The 18176-nt window shown below is 34.0% G+C and overlaps 3 protein-coding genes across 4 annotated transcripts; all 3 read left to right on the top strand.

Moving 5' to 3' along the window:
* Positions 1 to 1868: 1868 nt before the first annotated feature.
* LOC103840008 (embryogenesis-associated protein EMB8) lies at positions 1869 to 5276 on the top strand. 2 transcript variants are annotated; one of them, XM_009116489.3, is made up of 14 exons: positions 1874 to 2253; positions 2324 to 2413; positions 2508 to 2569; positions 2661 to 2761; positions 2852 to 2941; positions 3018 to 3140; positions 3375 to 3452; positions 3597 to 3682; positions 3784 to 3832; positions 3930 to 3986; positions 4147 to 4277; positions 4358 to 4441; positions 4540 to 4606; positions 4727 to 5276. In XM_009116489.3, exons 1-14 carry the CDS (start codon positions 2009 to 2011, stop codon positions 5054 to 5056), a joined length of 1593 nt encoding a protein of 530 aa, XP_009114737.1. In that variant the 5' UTR covers positions 1874 to 2008; the 3' UTR covers positions 5057 to 5276. The 2 variants fall into 2 exon arrangements, with proteins under 2 accessions (XP_009114738.1, XP_009114737.1); XM_009116490.3 differs by lacking the exon at positions 2852 to 2941 and having other exon boundaries at positions 1869 to 2253.
* A 7302-nt stretch (positions 5277 to 12578) lies between these two features.
* LOC103840007 (transmembrane protein 18) lies at positions 12579 to 14692 on the top strand. The gene is given in 5 exon segments (XM_009116488.3): positions 12579 to 12955; positions 13097 to 13202; positions 13752 to 13795; positions 13797 to 13901; positions 14259 to 14692. Coding segments are annotated over 5 exon segments (492 nt in total). The 5' UTR covers positions 12579 to 12814; the 3' UTR covers positions 14355 to 14692.
* Positions 14693 to 15730: 1038 nt separating this feature from the next.
* Positions 15731 to 18052, top strand: LOC117127772. Its single transcript, XM_033278430.1, has one exon. It carries the CDS (start codon positions 15731 to 15733, stop codon positions 18050 to 18052), a length of 2322 nt encoding a protein of 773 aa, XP_033134321.1.
* The last annotated feature ends 124 nt before the right edge of the window (positions 18053 to 18176 follow it).

Here is an 18176-nt window from a genome sequence, read left to right as displayed (position 1 = left end):
GCTTTTGATTTTTGTTCTTTTAATTCATTTTATAATGCATTTAAATATGTGCACATATGTGCTCAATTGCATTAGCATGGGGTTGTAGTACATAATCAGTTTTTTTTTGCTAAATCAAATAGACAATTGTTTAATTTTGAAAGTTTGGAGGAAAAAATTAAAGCAATCAAAAGACCAAGTATCATTCGTGCAATTATGATGATGTACTAGAATGAAGAATCAAAACGTTTGTGGGTGATTTTGTGTACATTTTGAAACATGTACACGTGTACAACTAAAATGAGCCAATATATAAACTAGTTGTACACATATAGGTTTAGGGTTAGATATATGCACAATTAATAAGTTTAGGGTTAAAAACAAAATTATACAAAACGTTAAGGACCAAAAATACAAAAAAAAAACAAAAGTGGCCATTGATGTTCCCGAGCTTCTACGGTGCCGTGACGGCGAGAGAGATAAAGTCACGACGCTGGAAACATTGTTGCAACGCAACGGAAGAGATGACAAAGTGAATTAACGCGTCTGAGGAGATGACAAATAATATTACAACAGATCATGGCCTTCGACGAAGTAAAAGACGACGATATGCATTTACGGCAAGTATTCAAGTGACTACCGTTCAGTTTCTTCCTCTTCATCTTTTTTTGCCATTAAAATTATTGTTTCCTAGATTTTTGTTGGAATTTCTCTACCATTAAAAATTATTTCTCTTTAACAGAAAGAGAAAGAAACCAAAATTAAAAGGAAAGTTGTGGGGTCCATCTAGTTTCAATAAAGAACGTAGTTAGCTTGTAGTTGTGAAAAACTACCTTAGGAGCAATAGCTGTCTTATGGTGTAATAAAAACTCATAAACTGCCCTATAGTGTAAATCACTCTATATTTTAATGGTTTTAGAACAAGCAGCTTAGTATTGTTTCCAAAATCAAATTACTTTGACTTTAGTCTTCCACATAGTTTTGACAACTAAATAGATGCAGCCAATTTTCTTGCTTTAAGTCGTTAGCTGAAAATATATATTATTTAGTTTGAATATTTATTAAATAAAAGTTCATATTAATATAATTTTATGATCATTTGTATCTTTTTATAACAAAACAAATTAAGCCATTGATCACAAATTTCAAAGTGAGATTTTAAAATTTCTGATAATTTATAGTCATTTTAAAAATTCAAAATGTATACGAAAAATCTAATTTTTTTTATTATATGGTTAATGTTATTGTTTAATTTCTTTTAATAATATAAAATTAGACAAAAATGAATAAAAATACAAAAATTGTTATCAAATCTTTATTATTTATAATTATTAATGGTCATATATACGTTAATCATATTAGGTAATTACGTAACTTTTATTTAGGAAAACTGCGAGAATATTCTTTTATACACTATTTATCAATTTGATAGTTAGTTTAATAAAAAAATATAATATAAATTAAGATGAACCAACCTATTTTTTTTAAAAAATTCTGAATTTCATTCTCACGGTAACACGTGACTACAAAACAATGTTGTAATGTTTCCTAATTAATATATAATGGATAACTTGAGAAATGCATATTTCGTTTGATAAAATATGGATGGTGGATAGAAGTCACACTTCTCCGCAACTACTCTTTTTTTAATAAAAAAAAAAGTGAACTATTCAAAACCATTGTTCCCACACGTTAGACAAAGTTGAAGAAGAAAATCAAAGATTGTGAGGAAAAGGTTGAAGTTGCCCTTCAAATTGGGATTTGCAATCCAATCTTGTAACGTGACGAAATGGTCGTGTTACTGCTTACTAGGAAACGAAATGAAAGGTTTACACGTGAGAAGCGAAAGCGTCGGCGTGTAAATAATTAAAAAAAGAAAGAATTTAAAATATGAATTAAATAATGTGAGTCGGGTGATAATAAAAACACTGCACCCGCCCCGCCAGTTCCTTGTCGTTCGTAGGCCTACATGAAGAAGAAGAAGATCCGTCTCTCTAATTAAGAAAAGGATATTCCTCTCGCCGGATCAATGGACGATCCGACGACCCCTTCTCCATACGATCTTCTCTTAGAAGCTCTCTGGCTCATCCCAATTCGTCACTATCTCTACGCCCTCATCCTCATCTGGACCGTATTCTTCTACAATTTCGTGGAGTTCCATTTCCTTGGTGATGCGGTTCTTCAGTATTTCAGAGGTCGAGTGAATCTCATCTACAACCCAGATTCTCCTATTTACCACGGTGTTGTCTCTCGCTGCCGGACTCTTCACGGCCGGTGACTACCTCATTTTATATATATACGATTTAAGAAAAATTTTAATTCGATTATTGTATGGTCTAATAAGGTATGTGGCGACACCATGGTTAGCGAGTCCTCATCTTCAGACTTGTTTCCTTAATTTCCATGGATTGCCTCCCGTTTTCACCTACACAAGGTGATTGCCATTTCTTTTGGTGCTAATTTTTTTAAAGACAGCATTTTGAGCTGATGAACTCTCCTCTTTCCTTCCTTAATTTGTACTCTGTCAGAAAGCTCTTTCGTGCTTCTGATGGTGGAACCATTGCTCTGGATTGGCTTATCAACTCCCATGGTATATTACATTAATTTATTCAACATCCCCCTCCAAAAAAACATTTACCATTTTTTTTTATTGAAACTGATTTTTTTTTATTTTGTTGCAGTTGCTGATGCGGATCCTCACAATCAGAATGAAATCAGTAAAGAAGACACAACTCCTATTGCTGTTGTTATTCCAGGGCTAACTAGTGATTCTTCTTCTGCAGTAAGTCTCTTGTCTGTGCTCTAGGACTGTGCTTTATATATACAGTGCATATTATTATGATGACCCATTAAATTATTAAAAAATGTACAGTATCTAAAGCACCTTGCCTATAACACTGCAAAATCCGGTTGGAATGTTGTTATAAGCAACCATAGAGGACTGGGTGGTATTTCTGTCACTGTGAGTTCCCTAGTTTTGTTTTCATCTTCTATGAAACGTATACACATTCTTCTATTATCTTCCCCCTTTGTTGCAGTCCGATTGCTTCTATAATGCTGGATGGACAGAGGATGTACGGGTAGTTCTTGATCATCTTCAACACGAGTTCCCTATGGCTCCTCTCTTTGCTATTGGAACTAGCATTGGCGCTAATATTCTGGTAGGAACACTAGTCCTTTTTTTTTTTAAACAAATTTTAGTTTCTTGTTTGATCCAGCAGAGCAACTTTGCTTAGCTTTGAATTTCGTTCAAGTGTGATGATGATTTGCTTGTCTTCCATGGACATATTTCATATTGCTCACTCGGCTGCAGCCTAGCCTTTTTCAATACAATGATTTGCATGAGGAGGTTCATCTAATAGACAACACAAACCTGAATATATCGAATGTTTTAGGTGAAATACCTTGGGGAAGAGGGTGAGAAGACTCCTCTGAGGGGCGCTGTTGCTATTTGCTCTCCATGGGACCTCTTGGTGCGTTAATTTTTCATAACCATTTTCTTCTTCTAGATATATTGATTCCAAAATTTGCCGTGTCTAAGTTCTCTTTAGTTATCTGATTAGAAACCTTTGATATAAGAGGACGCTTGATAGATTATACTTTCTCTTCCCAACAAGATTGGTGACAGGTTTATCTCCCGAAAATTCAAACAAAGGTTGTACGACAGAGCTCTAACCATCGGACTTCAAGGTTATGCCCAATTGTATGTCCACACCTCACTGGTCTAAGTACTGCCTATATTTTTGAGTTTCTAACTACTTTGAGAAGATCAGGTTACAGTTATAACTCTAGTTTCATTTGCAGACATGAACCTCAGTATACACGGCTTGCTAATTGGGAAGGCATAAAAAGGGTTAGTAGTGTAAGCTACATTGTGTAACCAACCACAAATACATTTTATTTTACTACTAACATTTGTCTGTTGTTACCCAACTTTATTGCTTCATCAGTCACGTTCCATCCGAGATTTTGACAATCATGCTACATGTCATGTCGGGAAATTTGAGGTACTTGTTTCTTTCCCGTTGTGTTTTAACTTTTGTTGTTAGTTTTCCTCCAGGATTGGCCTTATCTGTACATCTTTGCGATGATGCTCTTCATAATCAGAGCTAAGTTAATTTCTCTGTTAATTTAACAAAGTGACAACGATTTGCACCCCTAACGCAGACTGTGGATACGTTTTACCGAAAATCTAGCAGTACCCAATACGTAGGAAACGTGGCGGTGCCGCTACTCTGTATCAGTGCTCTAGATGATCCCTTATGCACAAAGGAAGCTATCCCTTGGGAAGAATGCCGGTAATACCCGCCGTGATTTCTTTAAATCTTTGAATCCTTATTACAGATACATTATTTACATGAATTTTATTTGAAAAAAGGGCAAACAAAAACATTGTCTTGGTGACAACAAATCACGGTGGACATCTAGCGTTTTTCGAAGGATTAACTGCATCTAGCTTGTGGTGTGTATCTCTCTCTCTATATTCTTTCTTATGAAGCATGAAAACAGATAAGTGCGTAAACGGTTATATATATATATATATGCTGGTACCTGGTACAGGTGGGTTCGGGCCACCAACGAGTTTCTTGGCGCCCTTAGCTGCAGTCGCTATATGCATATACAGAAAGTAAGTCTCTGTTTGTTATCTTCAACTGTTTTTGTCTATTGGTTGATTTTTTATGGCGGCCTACCTAACATTCAAAGATAGAAACCTGAAAGAGAAAGTCACCAATTCGACTTTGTGCAGATTCAAGAGAGTGGAAGCTCAGGATCAAGAAAGCAGGAGGAACCTTCAATAAACCAAGGCCCGTACCTGAACATTGGAGAAGACGGGTTGGTAGCAGCAGTCAACTTGGAGGAAAACACCACACGGTCAAAAGATGCAACACAAGTATTGAAACAGAGAGGACCAAAGGTTAAAGATAAGAGAAGCTTTAACGTGTTGTGCCGCCAGACAAAACGGTCCATATGGTTGCTTGGTTACATAGGCATGGTAACAGGTTTCCCTTTAGTTGGGATGCTCATGAACTACCTCTTTCGTAAGAAGCAACGACCCATAACAGCCTCCAAGTCCTGAAGATGCTTTATTCTCTCCTCCCTCAACAATTTCATTTGCAGATTCTTAATTTAATATATGTCTTCTGGTTTGTTCGTAATACGTATGTTATTAACATTATCCTACACAGTCCTATAATCCTATTCCTCTACGCGTACGCAGAGGAAAGAAGAGAATTTATGTAGAGAACTCCTCCTACCTTTTTGGTAGAACTATAGAAATAAGTTATCCTCTCTAACTATACATCATTATCACGGTGATTATGTAGTTGTGCACATGGATTTGATAAGAGTAAGGAATCACGTTGGGTTCATAAGGATCTTACTTAGCAAGTCATCTCAGAAGAAGATTCTGAGCTAGCTATTGTAGACACTCTTATGCGTGAAGTCTTTGCCGTTGGATCAACTTGAAGATAAAAGTTGAAATATATGAATTATATTTTCTCTAATCGTAAATTTGTTCACTGCTCATATATATATATATATATATATACAACGATTTAAAGCAAAGGGAAACTTAACCATTGGTATAGTCCACACAATCAACTATCTGAAACTGAATTCTGCTGAGGAGTAAAGAGACTTGAGATAGACATTCAATCAAGAAGAGAAAGAAATGGTCCTAGATGCAATGATTTTGTCAAAATGTATGCGTGTTGATTGAAATTCAAAACATGCATAAGCTAGATGAAACCATTCTTGACTTGGTCTCTAATAGTGTGACAGTAGATTTACACATTTTTGATACGCTCATGGAAAACAAGGTTTGTAGCTATATACGTGGCAGATTTATTATCATTAGAGACCTTAGCGGTTGTTTGTACCTCAATGTTTGTAAACTAGAGAATAGATTGTAAACTCTGACTTGTATTGATCGTGACAGATACAAACGTATATATACATACGACATCATAGCAACCCTAGATGAATTAGGAATCTTAACATATCTAAACAACCGACTATGTTAAGTATAAAAGGCAATCCTAAACTATAGGATTCCCTTTCCGAATACTCCCCCTCAAGTTGGAGAGTGAAGGTCTTGAACACCCAACTTGGATGATAAGGCTTCAAACTGTGGTCGTCCCAATGCCTTGGTCAACAGATCCGCTATTTGGTTCTTCGTGCTGACATGAATGGTAGCAATGAGACCAGCTTTAACCGCATCACGAACACAATGACAGTCGCGCTCGATATGTTTGGTTCGTTCATGAAACACGGGATTCGCAGCTATGTGAATTGCTGCTTTATTATCACAGTGAAACGCCACTGGTGTCTTTACTTTGACGCCAATATCTTCTAGGAGAGGAACCACCCACTTCATTTCTTTAGTTGCTAGAGCCATTGCTCGGTACTCTGCTTCGGCAGACGACATTGACACTGTGTCCTGTTTCTTAGTTTTCCAGTCAATCGGTGATCCTCCAAGCAGCACAACATACACACTAAGCGATCGACGACTGTCTGGAAATGTACTCCAGTCGGCGTCGACATAAACTGAAACATCAAGGTCACTGTTTGCGCGAAAGAGAAGTCATTGACCTGGACAGCCTTTTAGGAACCGAACAACTCTGAGAGCCGCAGACCAGTGAGCTTCACGCGGAGACTTCATAAACTGAGAGAGAAGATGAATGGTGTAGCACAGCTCAGGTCGTGTGACAGACAAGTAAACTAAACGACCAACAAGACGACGATATTTCTTTGGATCTGATAAGAGAGGACTGGCATCGGAAGCAAGGTTGTGGTATTGTTCAAGAGGTATTGACACTGGCTTGCAACCCAAGAGTCCAGTATCAGAGATGATGTCCAATGCATATTTTCTTTGGGAGATAAAAATTCCTTCCTCTGAACGAGCAACTTCAATACCAAGAAAATACTTTAATTTGCCAAGATCCTTCATTTTAAAACACTTACCCAAGTAAGATTTGAACTTGGTTAGCAGATCCAAATCGTTGCTCGCTATCACAAGATCATCAACATAGAATAATACCCGAAGTTCCTTAGAGCCTTTAGTATACATGAACAAGGAGTAATCCGAGTACGATTGCTGGAAGCCATATTCAGTAAGTGAGTTTGTGAGCTTCTCGTTCCAACAACGTGGAGATTGACGTAGACCGTATAAAGACTTACGAAGACGGCACACTTTAGTTGGATCTGAATGTGTAAAACCAGGTGGGAGGCGCATATAAACTTCCTCTTTAAGATCACCGTGAAGAAACGCGTTATGTACGTCCATTTGGTGAATTTCCCATCCTTTTGCAGCTACCAAACCAAGCAAACCACGTATAGTAGCCATTTTAACGACAGGAGCGAATGTTTCGTCAAAGTCATCGCCCTCAACTTGATTGTTTCCCATACCAACAAGGCGCGCTTTAGGGCGCTCAATGGTGCCATCCGCGTTGAACTTATATTTGTATACCCAGCGAGAACCAATCGCTGTTTTACCCGGCGGAAGCGAGACAATATCCCATGTACCACTTTCTTCATGCGCAAGAACTTCATTTTTCATTGCACCGCGCCAGATTTTATCTTTCGCAGCTTGAGGGTAGTATTTAGGTTCAACCACAGCCGTAATAGCCGCAAGAAACGCCTGATGTGAGACCGAAATTTTTTTGTCAGTGATATAATCAGTCAATGGGTAAAGTGAGTTACCTTGGATTGTTTCAGACAACGCAGATGCAGAGCAGGCGAGAGCGAGAGATGGGTCTTTAAGGCATGCTGCATTGTACATGACATAATCTCGAAGTTTGACTGAAGGAACCCGAGAGCGTTGTCCTCTGCCCATTGTTTCATCAGACGTAGGAGTGATTTCAGAAGTGACTTGTATCGGATCTGTCCACACAATCAACTATCTGAAACTGAATTCTGCTGAGGAGTAAAGAGACTTGAGATAGACATTCAATCAAGAAGAGAAAGAAATGGTCCTAGATGCAATGATTTTATACCCTTAATGAATAAAATGTATAACTAAATTAAAAAATAAAATAAAATTTTAATTTATTTGATTACATAATTGATTAAAATTAATAATAGTAAAAATTATCCAAAATCTTAATATATAATTTAAAAAGAGAGATAATTTTTGTATATATTGTATTGTTATCTGAAAAAGTCTTTTTTGTAAAAAGTTAAAAACATGAATTATATAACTAAATATTAATCAAATAAAATGTATAACTAAATTAAAAAAATAAAAACGAAATTTTAATTTATTTGATTAGATAATTGATTAAAATTAATAATAGTAAGAATTATCCAAAATATGAAAATATAATTTAAAAAAGAGATAATTTCTGTATATATTGTATTGTTATCTGAAAAAGTCTTTTAGTAAAAATTTAAAAACATGAATTATATAACTAAATATTAATCAAATAAAATGTATAATTATATAATTAAAATAGAATATTGAATTATCCAAAATCTAAAAATATAATTTATAAAAGAGATAATTTATATATATATATTGTATTGTTATCTGAAAAATTATTTTAATAAAAAGTTAAAACACACAAATTACATAATTAAATATTAATTAAATTAATTTTTTTAATTATATAATTAAAAATATAATATTAAGTTATTTTAAGATTTATTTTAGTATAATGAATATAGTGTACAGAGAACTTTTCAAAAATTATGAAAATGTTTAAGCCCGCGATGCGGGCAAAACACCTAGTAAAATAATAAACATAAAAACAAAAATAAGTGAATGAATAAAAATTGTTATCATGATATAAACACGGGATCTAATGTTACCGTATCTTAATAAATAAGAAAAACTAAAACAAATTGCGATATGAATTTCAAATATCTTCAAACATAAATTTAATACAAGAGACGTAATATAAACACTATAAGAATGAACACACAAATGCAGAAATTAAACTAAATAATCTAAAATAAGCAAAAGATCTATATCAAAATAAAAATAATATGAAACTTCAATCAAACCATCTCAAAAATTGTATTAAAAATTAGTTAATCAAGATTGAAGCTGAATATTTTACCATCAAACAACTTCAATCAAAAGTGAAGCTGAATATTCTTCCATCAAACAACTTCAAACGAAAGTGATAATAATAATAAAAAAATCCACATAAACAATGATTTGCACAAATATATCAAACTGAGTAAAAATAAATGTCAAAGAAAATAACACGAAGTGCGGAGTTAACCTCTAGTAGTTGACAAAAAAAACCTCTAGTATTTTATAAAGAATAAGATAAAAAATTATTTTAGAAAACAGAAAAGAAGTGAATTTTTATTTAAAGTTGACTTATTTTTAGAACAGGTCTAGTTTGAGTAGAAGAAATACATTAAGAAGGATTAAAGATAGACAAATTGGCAAATATAACTATGAAAAATAATTAATTAGGCAAATGACCATAGCACCTAAATTGCTAGGATATACAATATATTGAGTAAATTGACTCAAAATACTAAAAAAAAGTGGCATATTAAGAATTTACCTAACACAGTAAAACTTTGGGACAAATAGTGATGATAGAGTGAGCAAAATAACGATTTTATCCCTATTTACAAAGATATCTCCTACAGATTTGATAGTATCCATGATAGCTTCCATGCTCAATAGGAATATACCATGGTCATATAAAGAAAATGACAGTGTCCAACTGTGTATTTAGGTATATCACTAAATATGGCAAATTGTATGGGTAGGGAGTGCAAATACTCATATATATTATGTATTAATTGCAATTATGCCCCTCTGTATAAGCATATATAGAGGTTTTGTTTTTTCTTTATTTTCTTTTTTCTTTTATTGTAAAATGTGTTTCCCTCTAATCTTATTTTTCTTCTAGCTTCCTTAAAAACAATTATTCAAATTTATAAAATACTCACAAAAATATAGATTTTATTTTCTATTTATGATGTGTTTTGAAAATTTTAAAACAAATATATATATATATATATATATATATATATTATAACATTTGGTATATCATATTATAGTAAGAAAATCGAGTTATAAATTCTACATTATATCGTAAATTCATATAATATAGTCTAATTTCTACTTCAAATGATACCCTATATTTAAATATATAGATTAAATAATTTTATATGAATTGATTTGTCTAAAGTTTTAATTCAATCAAAACTCTAGATCTTTTCTCATATTTTTTATATTTTCATTTTGTTCTCTCATCGAACAACCAATATGTAATTGGTTATAATATATTGTAAATACTATATACTATTCTATTTAGTGATACAATACAGTTTTTTACAATTCTTTTTTCTATTTCATTTTTCTCCACCTTCTTATTCTCTTAATTCCTTTTTATTCTCTTCATTCTTCTTGTCCTGTTTTTTCCTCTTCTCTTCATCATCTTTCCCTCTCTTTTTTTAGGTTGACTAGGACAGTTGATAATAGATAATTTTAATATGTTTCGGCCTTTATTTGTGTTATGTGGGTTGCGTGTTTTCATTTTGCTTGAATTGACTAGTGCAGTTAGCAAGACAATTATGTTAATTTTCAGTAAAGATAAAGGCAATTATATTTACTAATATGCTATTTGTATAAATAGATTATTCTATACTATTTTTCAAACACATATAGTATAATATATAGTTTTTATGATTCATATTACAGTTATTATCTTCTGCTGTCAACTCTCCAATTGCTAGAATCTATCTTTTACACAGCGAGTAAAAGTGGCTCTGGTGAGTAAAGAGAAATTATATAGCAAAGCGTCGAATAAAATGAAATTATAACAAAATTTTGTGCATATATTAGTCTATACTACATATCGAACAAATATAGTATAGTAAAATTTAGGCGTCGCATTTGCCAATTCACGCGCAAAAATGGAGAAAGTGGTATGTTTTCATGCTAAATTATCACATCAAACCTCATCCTTTATTACATGGTTATTTGTCTAATATTTTTTCAATATGATTATCCTACTGATTCACGTACCCTTATCAAATATATAAAATATTGTTTGGACCATTTTTTTTGTTAATTTATGAACTATAAACATTTTATGGTTATTGCACCAAATCAATACTGTTAAACAGGATCATCCGTATTATTTGCCCTCTTATTATCCAAGCATATTACATGTGATGCTACTGCTTTTTTAAATGATGGTTTATCCTTCATTAAGGATATAACAGTAATTTGCTCTGTAAACCTACTTCTTATGATTCAACGTTAAAACGTATAACCGTTTACATAAAGTAGAAAAGGGATTCACATTTCTCTTACCGTTTGTTTTTCTTATGCAACCCACTTGAATAATGGACCCATTAATAAAAATATTTACCGACATTAAATGATCTAATACACATATTTTTTACAAAATCATTTATTTATTCACCTCTAACCTCTTTTGATTCCATGTTACTTACATTAGAAATCAATTCAGCCAATATTACTAAAGCTTTTATAAATATAAAAAATTAAATCAAACTGTTCAAAATCTTAGTTAATTAGCATAAAACTAAATTTAAAATTTAAATTTAAAATAAATAAAAAATTCAAACTCATAATAGGCTGTTAATAACAAAAATAAATTAATATATCGCATCAGCAAAAATGATATTAAAAATATAATAAAATTTTCTTCAAAGTCAAATAAATCACAAGTTTATTTAATTTTATGTGATATTAAAATATATGAGAAGGTTAATCAATTTTTAAAAATTAAGTTTATCACATTTTTGGGTAATTATAGAATCAAGCGATATTGAATCACATGTTAATAGCAAGTTTTAAAGTTTTTGTTAAATTTTATCAGATTTTCAATTATCGGATTTTTATTAAATTTGAACTAGTTATATATGGATTATCAGATTTACTGGTTCAAGGTTCCACGAGTTATTTAAACATCTTCTTACATTCTAGTTATTCCGGCTTGATAGTATGAGAAGAGTTTGCATTGAAACTCTGTCTAGAGCAGATACCAGAGATATATAATCAAGAAACTAACTCCTGACCACAAATTCATGTCAGATATGAAAACATGTTTAGAAAGTAAAAAAAAAAGAGTTTTAATTATCCTTTTAATAAAAAATAATAATTCAATGTAAATTTTAATTATCCTGTTAAAATCTAGTTTCTTTTTAAGAAGGGGTTTTATTATCATTTATAACTGAGAAAAAGACTAGGATAGCACCAAACCAAGTTTTTGTTCCCAAAGTAGCACTCAAGGTTCAAAATCACAAAAATAGGTTTCATTAAAGAGGTAAATATACACTTATACCCCTTGGGTTAATTAATCCAAATCTTAGGGTTTAGAGTTAAGGGGGTGGGGTTTTGGAATTAGGGTTTAAAATTTTATAAAAAATAAATACTAAAATAAAAATAAAAATTTTAAAAACAGTTTCAAAAAGTATTTTTAAATTATAAAAAGAAAACTAAAAAAAAATAAAAAAAAAATTTCGAAAAAAAAATTTCAAAAAAAAATTATAAAAATTTCGAATCTGAAAAATATAATCTGAAACTATAAAAAAAAATTTCTTTTTTTCATTTTATTTATTTTTATTTTATTTATTTTTATTTATTTTTGTATGTTTATTTAATTTTAAACCAAGGGTATTAAAGATATTTTACCCTTTAATAAATGTCATTTTTGTGACTTTCTTCTTCTAGTGCTATTTTTGTGACATAAACTTCAAAAGTGCTATTATTGACAATTGCCCTTTATAACTCACCACAACTTGGGGAGCATTAGGAAGCAGCAGCGTAAGCAAAAGAAAATTGTCAAATATATCAGCGCCGCCCGCGATTTCGAAGTAGAGCTAGATTTGGGGGATGGAAGAAGTAAGATCGGCGATGGAGCAGCAGATGGATGCGATGGCGGATCTGGTCCAGAAGCTCTCTGGTGAGCTCCGAACCGGACTACAACCTGCCTACGAGAATTTCATCGGATTTTTCCACGCCATTGATTGGAAGGTTAGTGAGTCTACTGCTTGAAGAATCCTCCTTCGTTTTCAATTCAATCGTGCATTTTCTCGGAATTCAGAATCAGCAATCTCTGTCTTTGTAGTTTTGCTCTAATGCGGCAAAATCAATTTGATTTTTGTTAGGGGACAGGAACCTTGGATAATGGGATTAATGGCGTTTCATGCTCTGTTTCTGCTTGTTACTCTTCTTTCTAGAAGGCGTCTCAACTTCCACATGTTCCTCTTCTTATTCTCATGTAAGTTCCCTTCGAAATACTGACAGCCTCTTTGATCTTGTTCATCTCTTAGGTGTTGGCAATTTACCGGTCTGTAATGTTGTAAAATATGGTCTTGATAGTGTGTTTTTTTAAGTTTCATGAATCATCCATCTCCTGATCTCACTAGGGGCTAGGTTTGCAGTATTTTGTCTTGTATCAAAGAGCTACTTTCGACACTTGTGCCTTGCAGCGTCAGATATCTCTTCCTTCGCACTTGCTTTTAGGAATCCACAGCCTAGCTAGGGTTTTTATTTTTGGTTCAGTGCAAAGATTTATTTTCACATCTCAGGTTCCATGGTTAGTGAGTAACAACACCATCCATATGGAGAAATGATTTTATGATTTTGTATGCTAGAAAAATCCCTCGGATACACAATGGTTTGTGAAAGTAAAGTATGATAGTTTATAGTTTAAAAGCATCAAGTCAATGACTGGCATCTCCATATCATTTTAATGTTTTCCGATGTTAGTTTTTCCATCAGTACACATGTTACTGCTAGTGTTGATGTGTTCCAAAACAATTTGCAGTGGGTGGGGTATACTTTGCAGAGAGCCTCAACCGACTCTTGAGAAAAAAACTGGAAGAGCTTCTCAACTCAAAACTACTTTGATCCGCACGGAGTCTTTGTCTCGGTTCTCTGGTCAGGGCCACTTCTGGTCATTGCAATGATAATCCTGGTATACATTTAGACTTTAGCAATGCCCTTCTCCTTCTTCTATGCATTAATATATAAGAAGGTTAGACTGGTTTCATGAACCAGATTTAGAGTGCATAGATTGTTGTTTCCAACTACATCATCCATTAAAGCTGTACAAAATTTAAAAGACAGTAGTCCTCCTCTTCCTGTGTTCACACCCTAGGGAGAAGAAGTGGAAATGTGTAGAATGAATTAGAACCATGGCTGACTAAGGGACTGAGAATTGGAGGATCTGTTTCGTATTTAACTTGAGAACAAAATGACATGTGATGTGGTTTATAATCATTATTACTTTACGGAAAATCTGATAGAGGCATGTTTGTTTGTGTTTTGACAGATAAGCACACTGTTTTCGCTTTGCTATTTAATAGTAAAATGGAAGAGAGCTGAGCTCAGGCATCGTGCAAGGCTTGCTAGTTCCAAGCAGGACTAGATGATGAGAGAGAGAGAGAGAGTCTCTCAAGTCGCTCCCTAGAATCTTTCTTTATCACATCCCTCATTCTCACATTTAATTTATGTGTTCTATTATGTATTTCTGTTTTGAAATGATTTGAACCGGATAAAACGGAACCAAGCCCAGTTTATTCTATTTTGGTTTGGTTAAAGTTTTGAAACCCCCAAGTCTGAAATCGAAGGGGAGAGCCACCCTAGTTGGGGGGGAGGGGAATTTAAATCCACAAAATTGACTGACTGATTTCGTATCGAAATAATGTGTGGAAATCCTTAACTGTTAGATTTAATTTAAATGGTTTTGAATATTATTTTATTACACAAGTAACCGTTACGAGTAATAAATAGATGATATAGGGCATTCTTCAACGGCCGGACTTTAATCTACAAAGGACAAAAAAAAATCTATAACCACCAAAACTAATCTCTTATGGGACAAATGAATGCAAGTTATGATTATACCCTTAATGAAAGCTCAACATCAACCATTGGATCTGATTCTTCACGTTATAATCTGAGCCGTCCGATCTTTAAAGATGAAATATTTACAATAATACCATTAATGAAACTTGTCTCTCAGCCGATGGATCTTATGAGTCTGTTTTAATCTTAGCCATCAGATTTTGTCTGGGTCCCACTGAAAATTTAATCACTCTTCTTCTTCTTCTTCATTTCTTCAACCATACCCAACCACGAAAATTCATTTCCTTCACCGACCAAACCTCTATTCTTCAACTCTTCGCCCACAAACCTTTACCTCTGTTTCTTAGGGTATTTTTATAGGTTATGACACATTCACGTCCCATTTGCGTCGTCCTTGGTTCTGAAATATATTGGTAAGTGTAAACTCTCTTCCTCCTCTTTTTTGTCTTTCTCTCTTATGTTTTTATTGTTATTTGTTTCGGTTAAGTCATATAAAATACATGTTAACTGTTAGTCAGATTATAAGGTTGGTTGATATAATTTTGTTAGAGTATGAAACATAAAATTGTAAAAGAAATCGTTTTTGTGTATGGTACAACCGGTACAACTTGTAACTCAAAATTCTTTAACAACTAGTTTCACTGGTACAACTGATGTAGTATTACTAACATTTTTATAGAAAATGTATCATTAGTAAATCTGGTACAACTAAGTGTAACACATTGAATAGGTGGTATTGATACACCTAATATAACTTGTAATAGTCCTGTGCAAAATGAACGTCGGATAACTAGTATTACTTGTATAACTTATAACTAGTTTGATATGTAAACCCGTCAAAGTGATAATATAACAGATATTTTTTACAATCGTAAAACTCATATAACTTGTACAACTACTCAATAATATTGTTGTTTTTTACTCATTTCAGGAAGTATGGATAGCAATGGATCTGTGGTGATACACTTTGAACATGGTGTAGACCGACATATTTCTACTTTGGTTATGAAAGGAATATATGAGGAGATTACTTATTCCCACTTGGTTGATAGAATAGGCAAAAAACTGAAGATTGATGTAGATGCCACCAAGCTTCAACTGAGTTACTTTCCGCTGGTCTTGAATAATAAAAATTCTTGTTATATCTTGGATGATGAAGATGTTTTAGGATATTTGATGATGGTAGATAAGAAGAACCGACGTTGTGTCTTGCATGTGGAACTTACCAAAATCGTCTCAGAAAATCAGAGCAACGAGATGTTTTCTATGAATGAGGAAAATCTGAGTGATGCCAGAGCTAATGATGGCATGGTTGGAGTTGGAGAGTTGGAAATTGTTCCTCATATTCAGGAGGATGAGTTTGAGCATGAGAAAATCAGTGAAGAGGGTGATGAAATGGATGATAGGGAGGAGTTGCCGGCTGTTACAGCAGTTGAACCTCCTGTTGTCAATTCAGAATGGGATGATGGTATTGATATTAGTCTTCATCAAGAATTTGCGACTAGAGAAGAAGTGAGGGATTTAGTGGACAAAGGTGTGCATTCCAATTGTTTTGAGGTTGATATACAGAAGTCGAATCCTCGGGTTTACATATTGAAATGTCGTGGGGCTAGATGCAGATGGTATTTACGAGCTGCAAAGCTGAAGAACTCTGATTTTTTCTCTATCAGAACGTATAGAAAGATTCATACGTGCTCTCGTGGAGATGCAAGTGTCATGAAGAAGAAGAAAAGAGGCACGCCAAGCTTGGTCGCATCAGTGGTGCACTCTGATTATCCCGGCAAATACAAGACTCCGGATCCAAAGACTCTCATAGATTTGGTGCAGAACAAGCTGGGTGTTAAAGTTTCATATTCTACGGCTTTGAGAGGGAAAAATAAAGCTTTGAGTGATTTGCGTGGTAACCCGGAGGAGAGTTTTGCTAGGCTGCCATCTTACTTGTACATGTTACAAAGGATGAATCCTGATACCATTACACGATTAGAAGTGGATGAGAAGAACCAGTTTAAGTATATGTTCTTTGCGCTCGGAGCTTGCATCGAAGGGTTCAAGGCGATGAGGCAAGTGATTATAATGGATGGAACTCACCTGAAGGGTGTGTACAGAGGAGTGCTTCTCATTTCCACTGCTCAAGATCCAGATCATCATCATTATCCCCTTGCTTTTGCAGTAGTAGATGGTGAGAAGAATGCAAGCTGGGAGTGGTTTTTAACTATATTAAAAACTTTGATACCAGATGATCCTCAGCTTGTATTTTGTACTGATAGAAACCAAAGCATCATCAAGAAAGTACACGAGGTATACCCATTGGCGATCCATGGATATTGCAATTATCACTTGTCTAATAATGTTAGCGGAGCTTGCAGCAATGTTAACAAGAAAGAGGTTGCCAAAAAATTTAGAAGTATTGCTGGTATTTACAGTGAGGTGGAGTTCATCAAATGCTACAACGATTTCAGGAAAATGTATCCTCAAGCGGCCGAGTATCTAGATGACAGTGTTCATGAGACAAAATGGGCAAGATGTAAATTTCCGGGAGAAAGGTACAACATAGACACAACCAACACTGTTGAATCTATCAATGGTGTTTTGAAGGAACCAAGGAAATATGCGTTGTTGCCAATGCTTGATGTGATCGTGGAAAAGATAACAGAATGGTTCAACAAATACCGTCTATTATCTCTACGCGTACCAGAGAGGCATATACTAATCCCACATGTGCATGGGATATTGCATCACATATATCTTACGGCTAAAAAGCTGAAGGTGACCGAGCTAAATACATTTGAAGGTCACTACAATGTGCTTGGCGAGGATGGTCATGGTTATTTGGTTGATCTAAGCAACAAAACATGCTATTGTAGGTGTTTTGATATTGATCGGTATCCTTGTGTGCATGCACTTGCTGCCATCATGGCGCGTGGAGAAATGGCTGAACATTATTGTTCTAGGTATTACTGGATGGAGCAGTGGACTTTGGCATATTACATGACAATATATCCAGTGCCTCATCATTCAACATGGGAAAGTTCTGAAATTCCTGAGGAAATCCGATATCTGGTTGTCCTCCCTCCGTATGTGGAGAAAAAAAAAGGAAGACTACAAGTTACTAGATTCCCATCTGCCGGAGAATATCGGAGGAAGAGAAAGAAGAAGTTTCCACCATTGATTGGTGAAAACGAAGAAAGTGGCAGTGATGGCAGTGACAGCGGTGGAAATGGAGACGAAGGAAGTGGTAACGAAAAAAATGATGAATGAGTCTCATTTGTGTTGTAGAATTTATTTGTATGTTGTGGAACTTATTTGTGTTGTAGAATTTATTTATGTGTTGTGGAACTTTATTTATACATGTTTCAATCAGGTAATACAGGTGCAACATGGT

Source organism: Brassica rapa, chromosome A09 (genome assembly GCF_000309985.2).
Source record: "Brassica rapa cultivar Chiifu-401-42 chromosome A09, CAAS_Brap_v3.01, whole genome shotgun sequence".
Lineage (NCBI taxonomy): Eukaryota > Viridiplantae > Streptophyta > Magnoliopsida > Brassicales > Brassicaceae > Brassica > Brassica rapa.
This window is presented reverse-complemented; position numbering and strand designations above follow the sequence as displayed.

What these genes read in the sequence shown, in the direction of transcription:
- LOC117127772 (XM_033278430.1), top strand. Translation starts at nt 15,731, where the DNA reads ATGGATAGCAATGGATCTGTGGTGATACACTTTGAACATGGTGTAGAC.
- LOC103840008 (XM_009116489.3), top strand. Translation starts at nt 2,009, where the DNA reads ATGGACGATCCGACGACCCCTTCTCCATACGATCTTCTCTTAGAAGCT. An exon ending in CTAGTGATTCTTCTTCTGCA is followed by an intron (nt 2,762 to 2,851) that starts GTAAGTCTCTTG and finishes AAAAATGTACAG; the next exon opens with TATCTAAAGCACCTTGCCTA. An exon ending in TGGGTGGTATTTCTGTCACT is followed by an intron (nt 2,942 to 3,017) that starts GTGAGTTCCCTA and finishes CCTTTGTTGCAG; the next exon opens with TCCGATTGCTTCTATAATGC.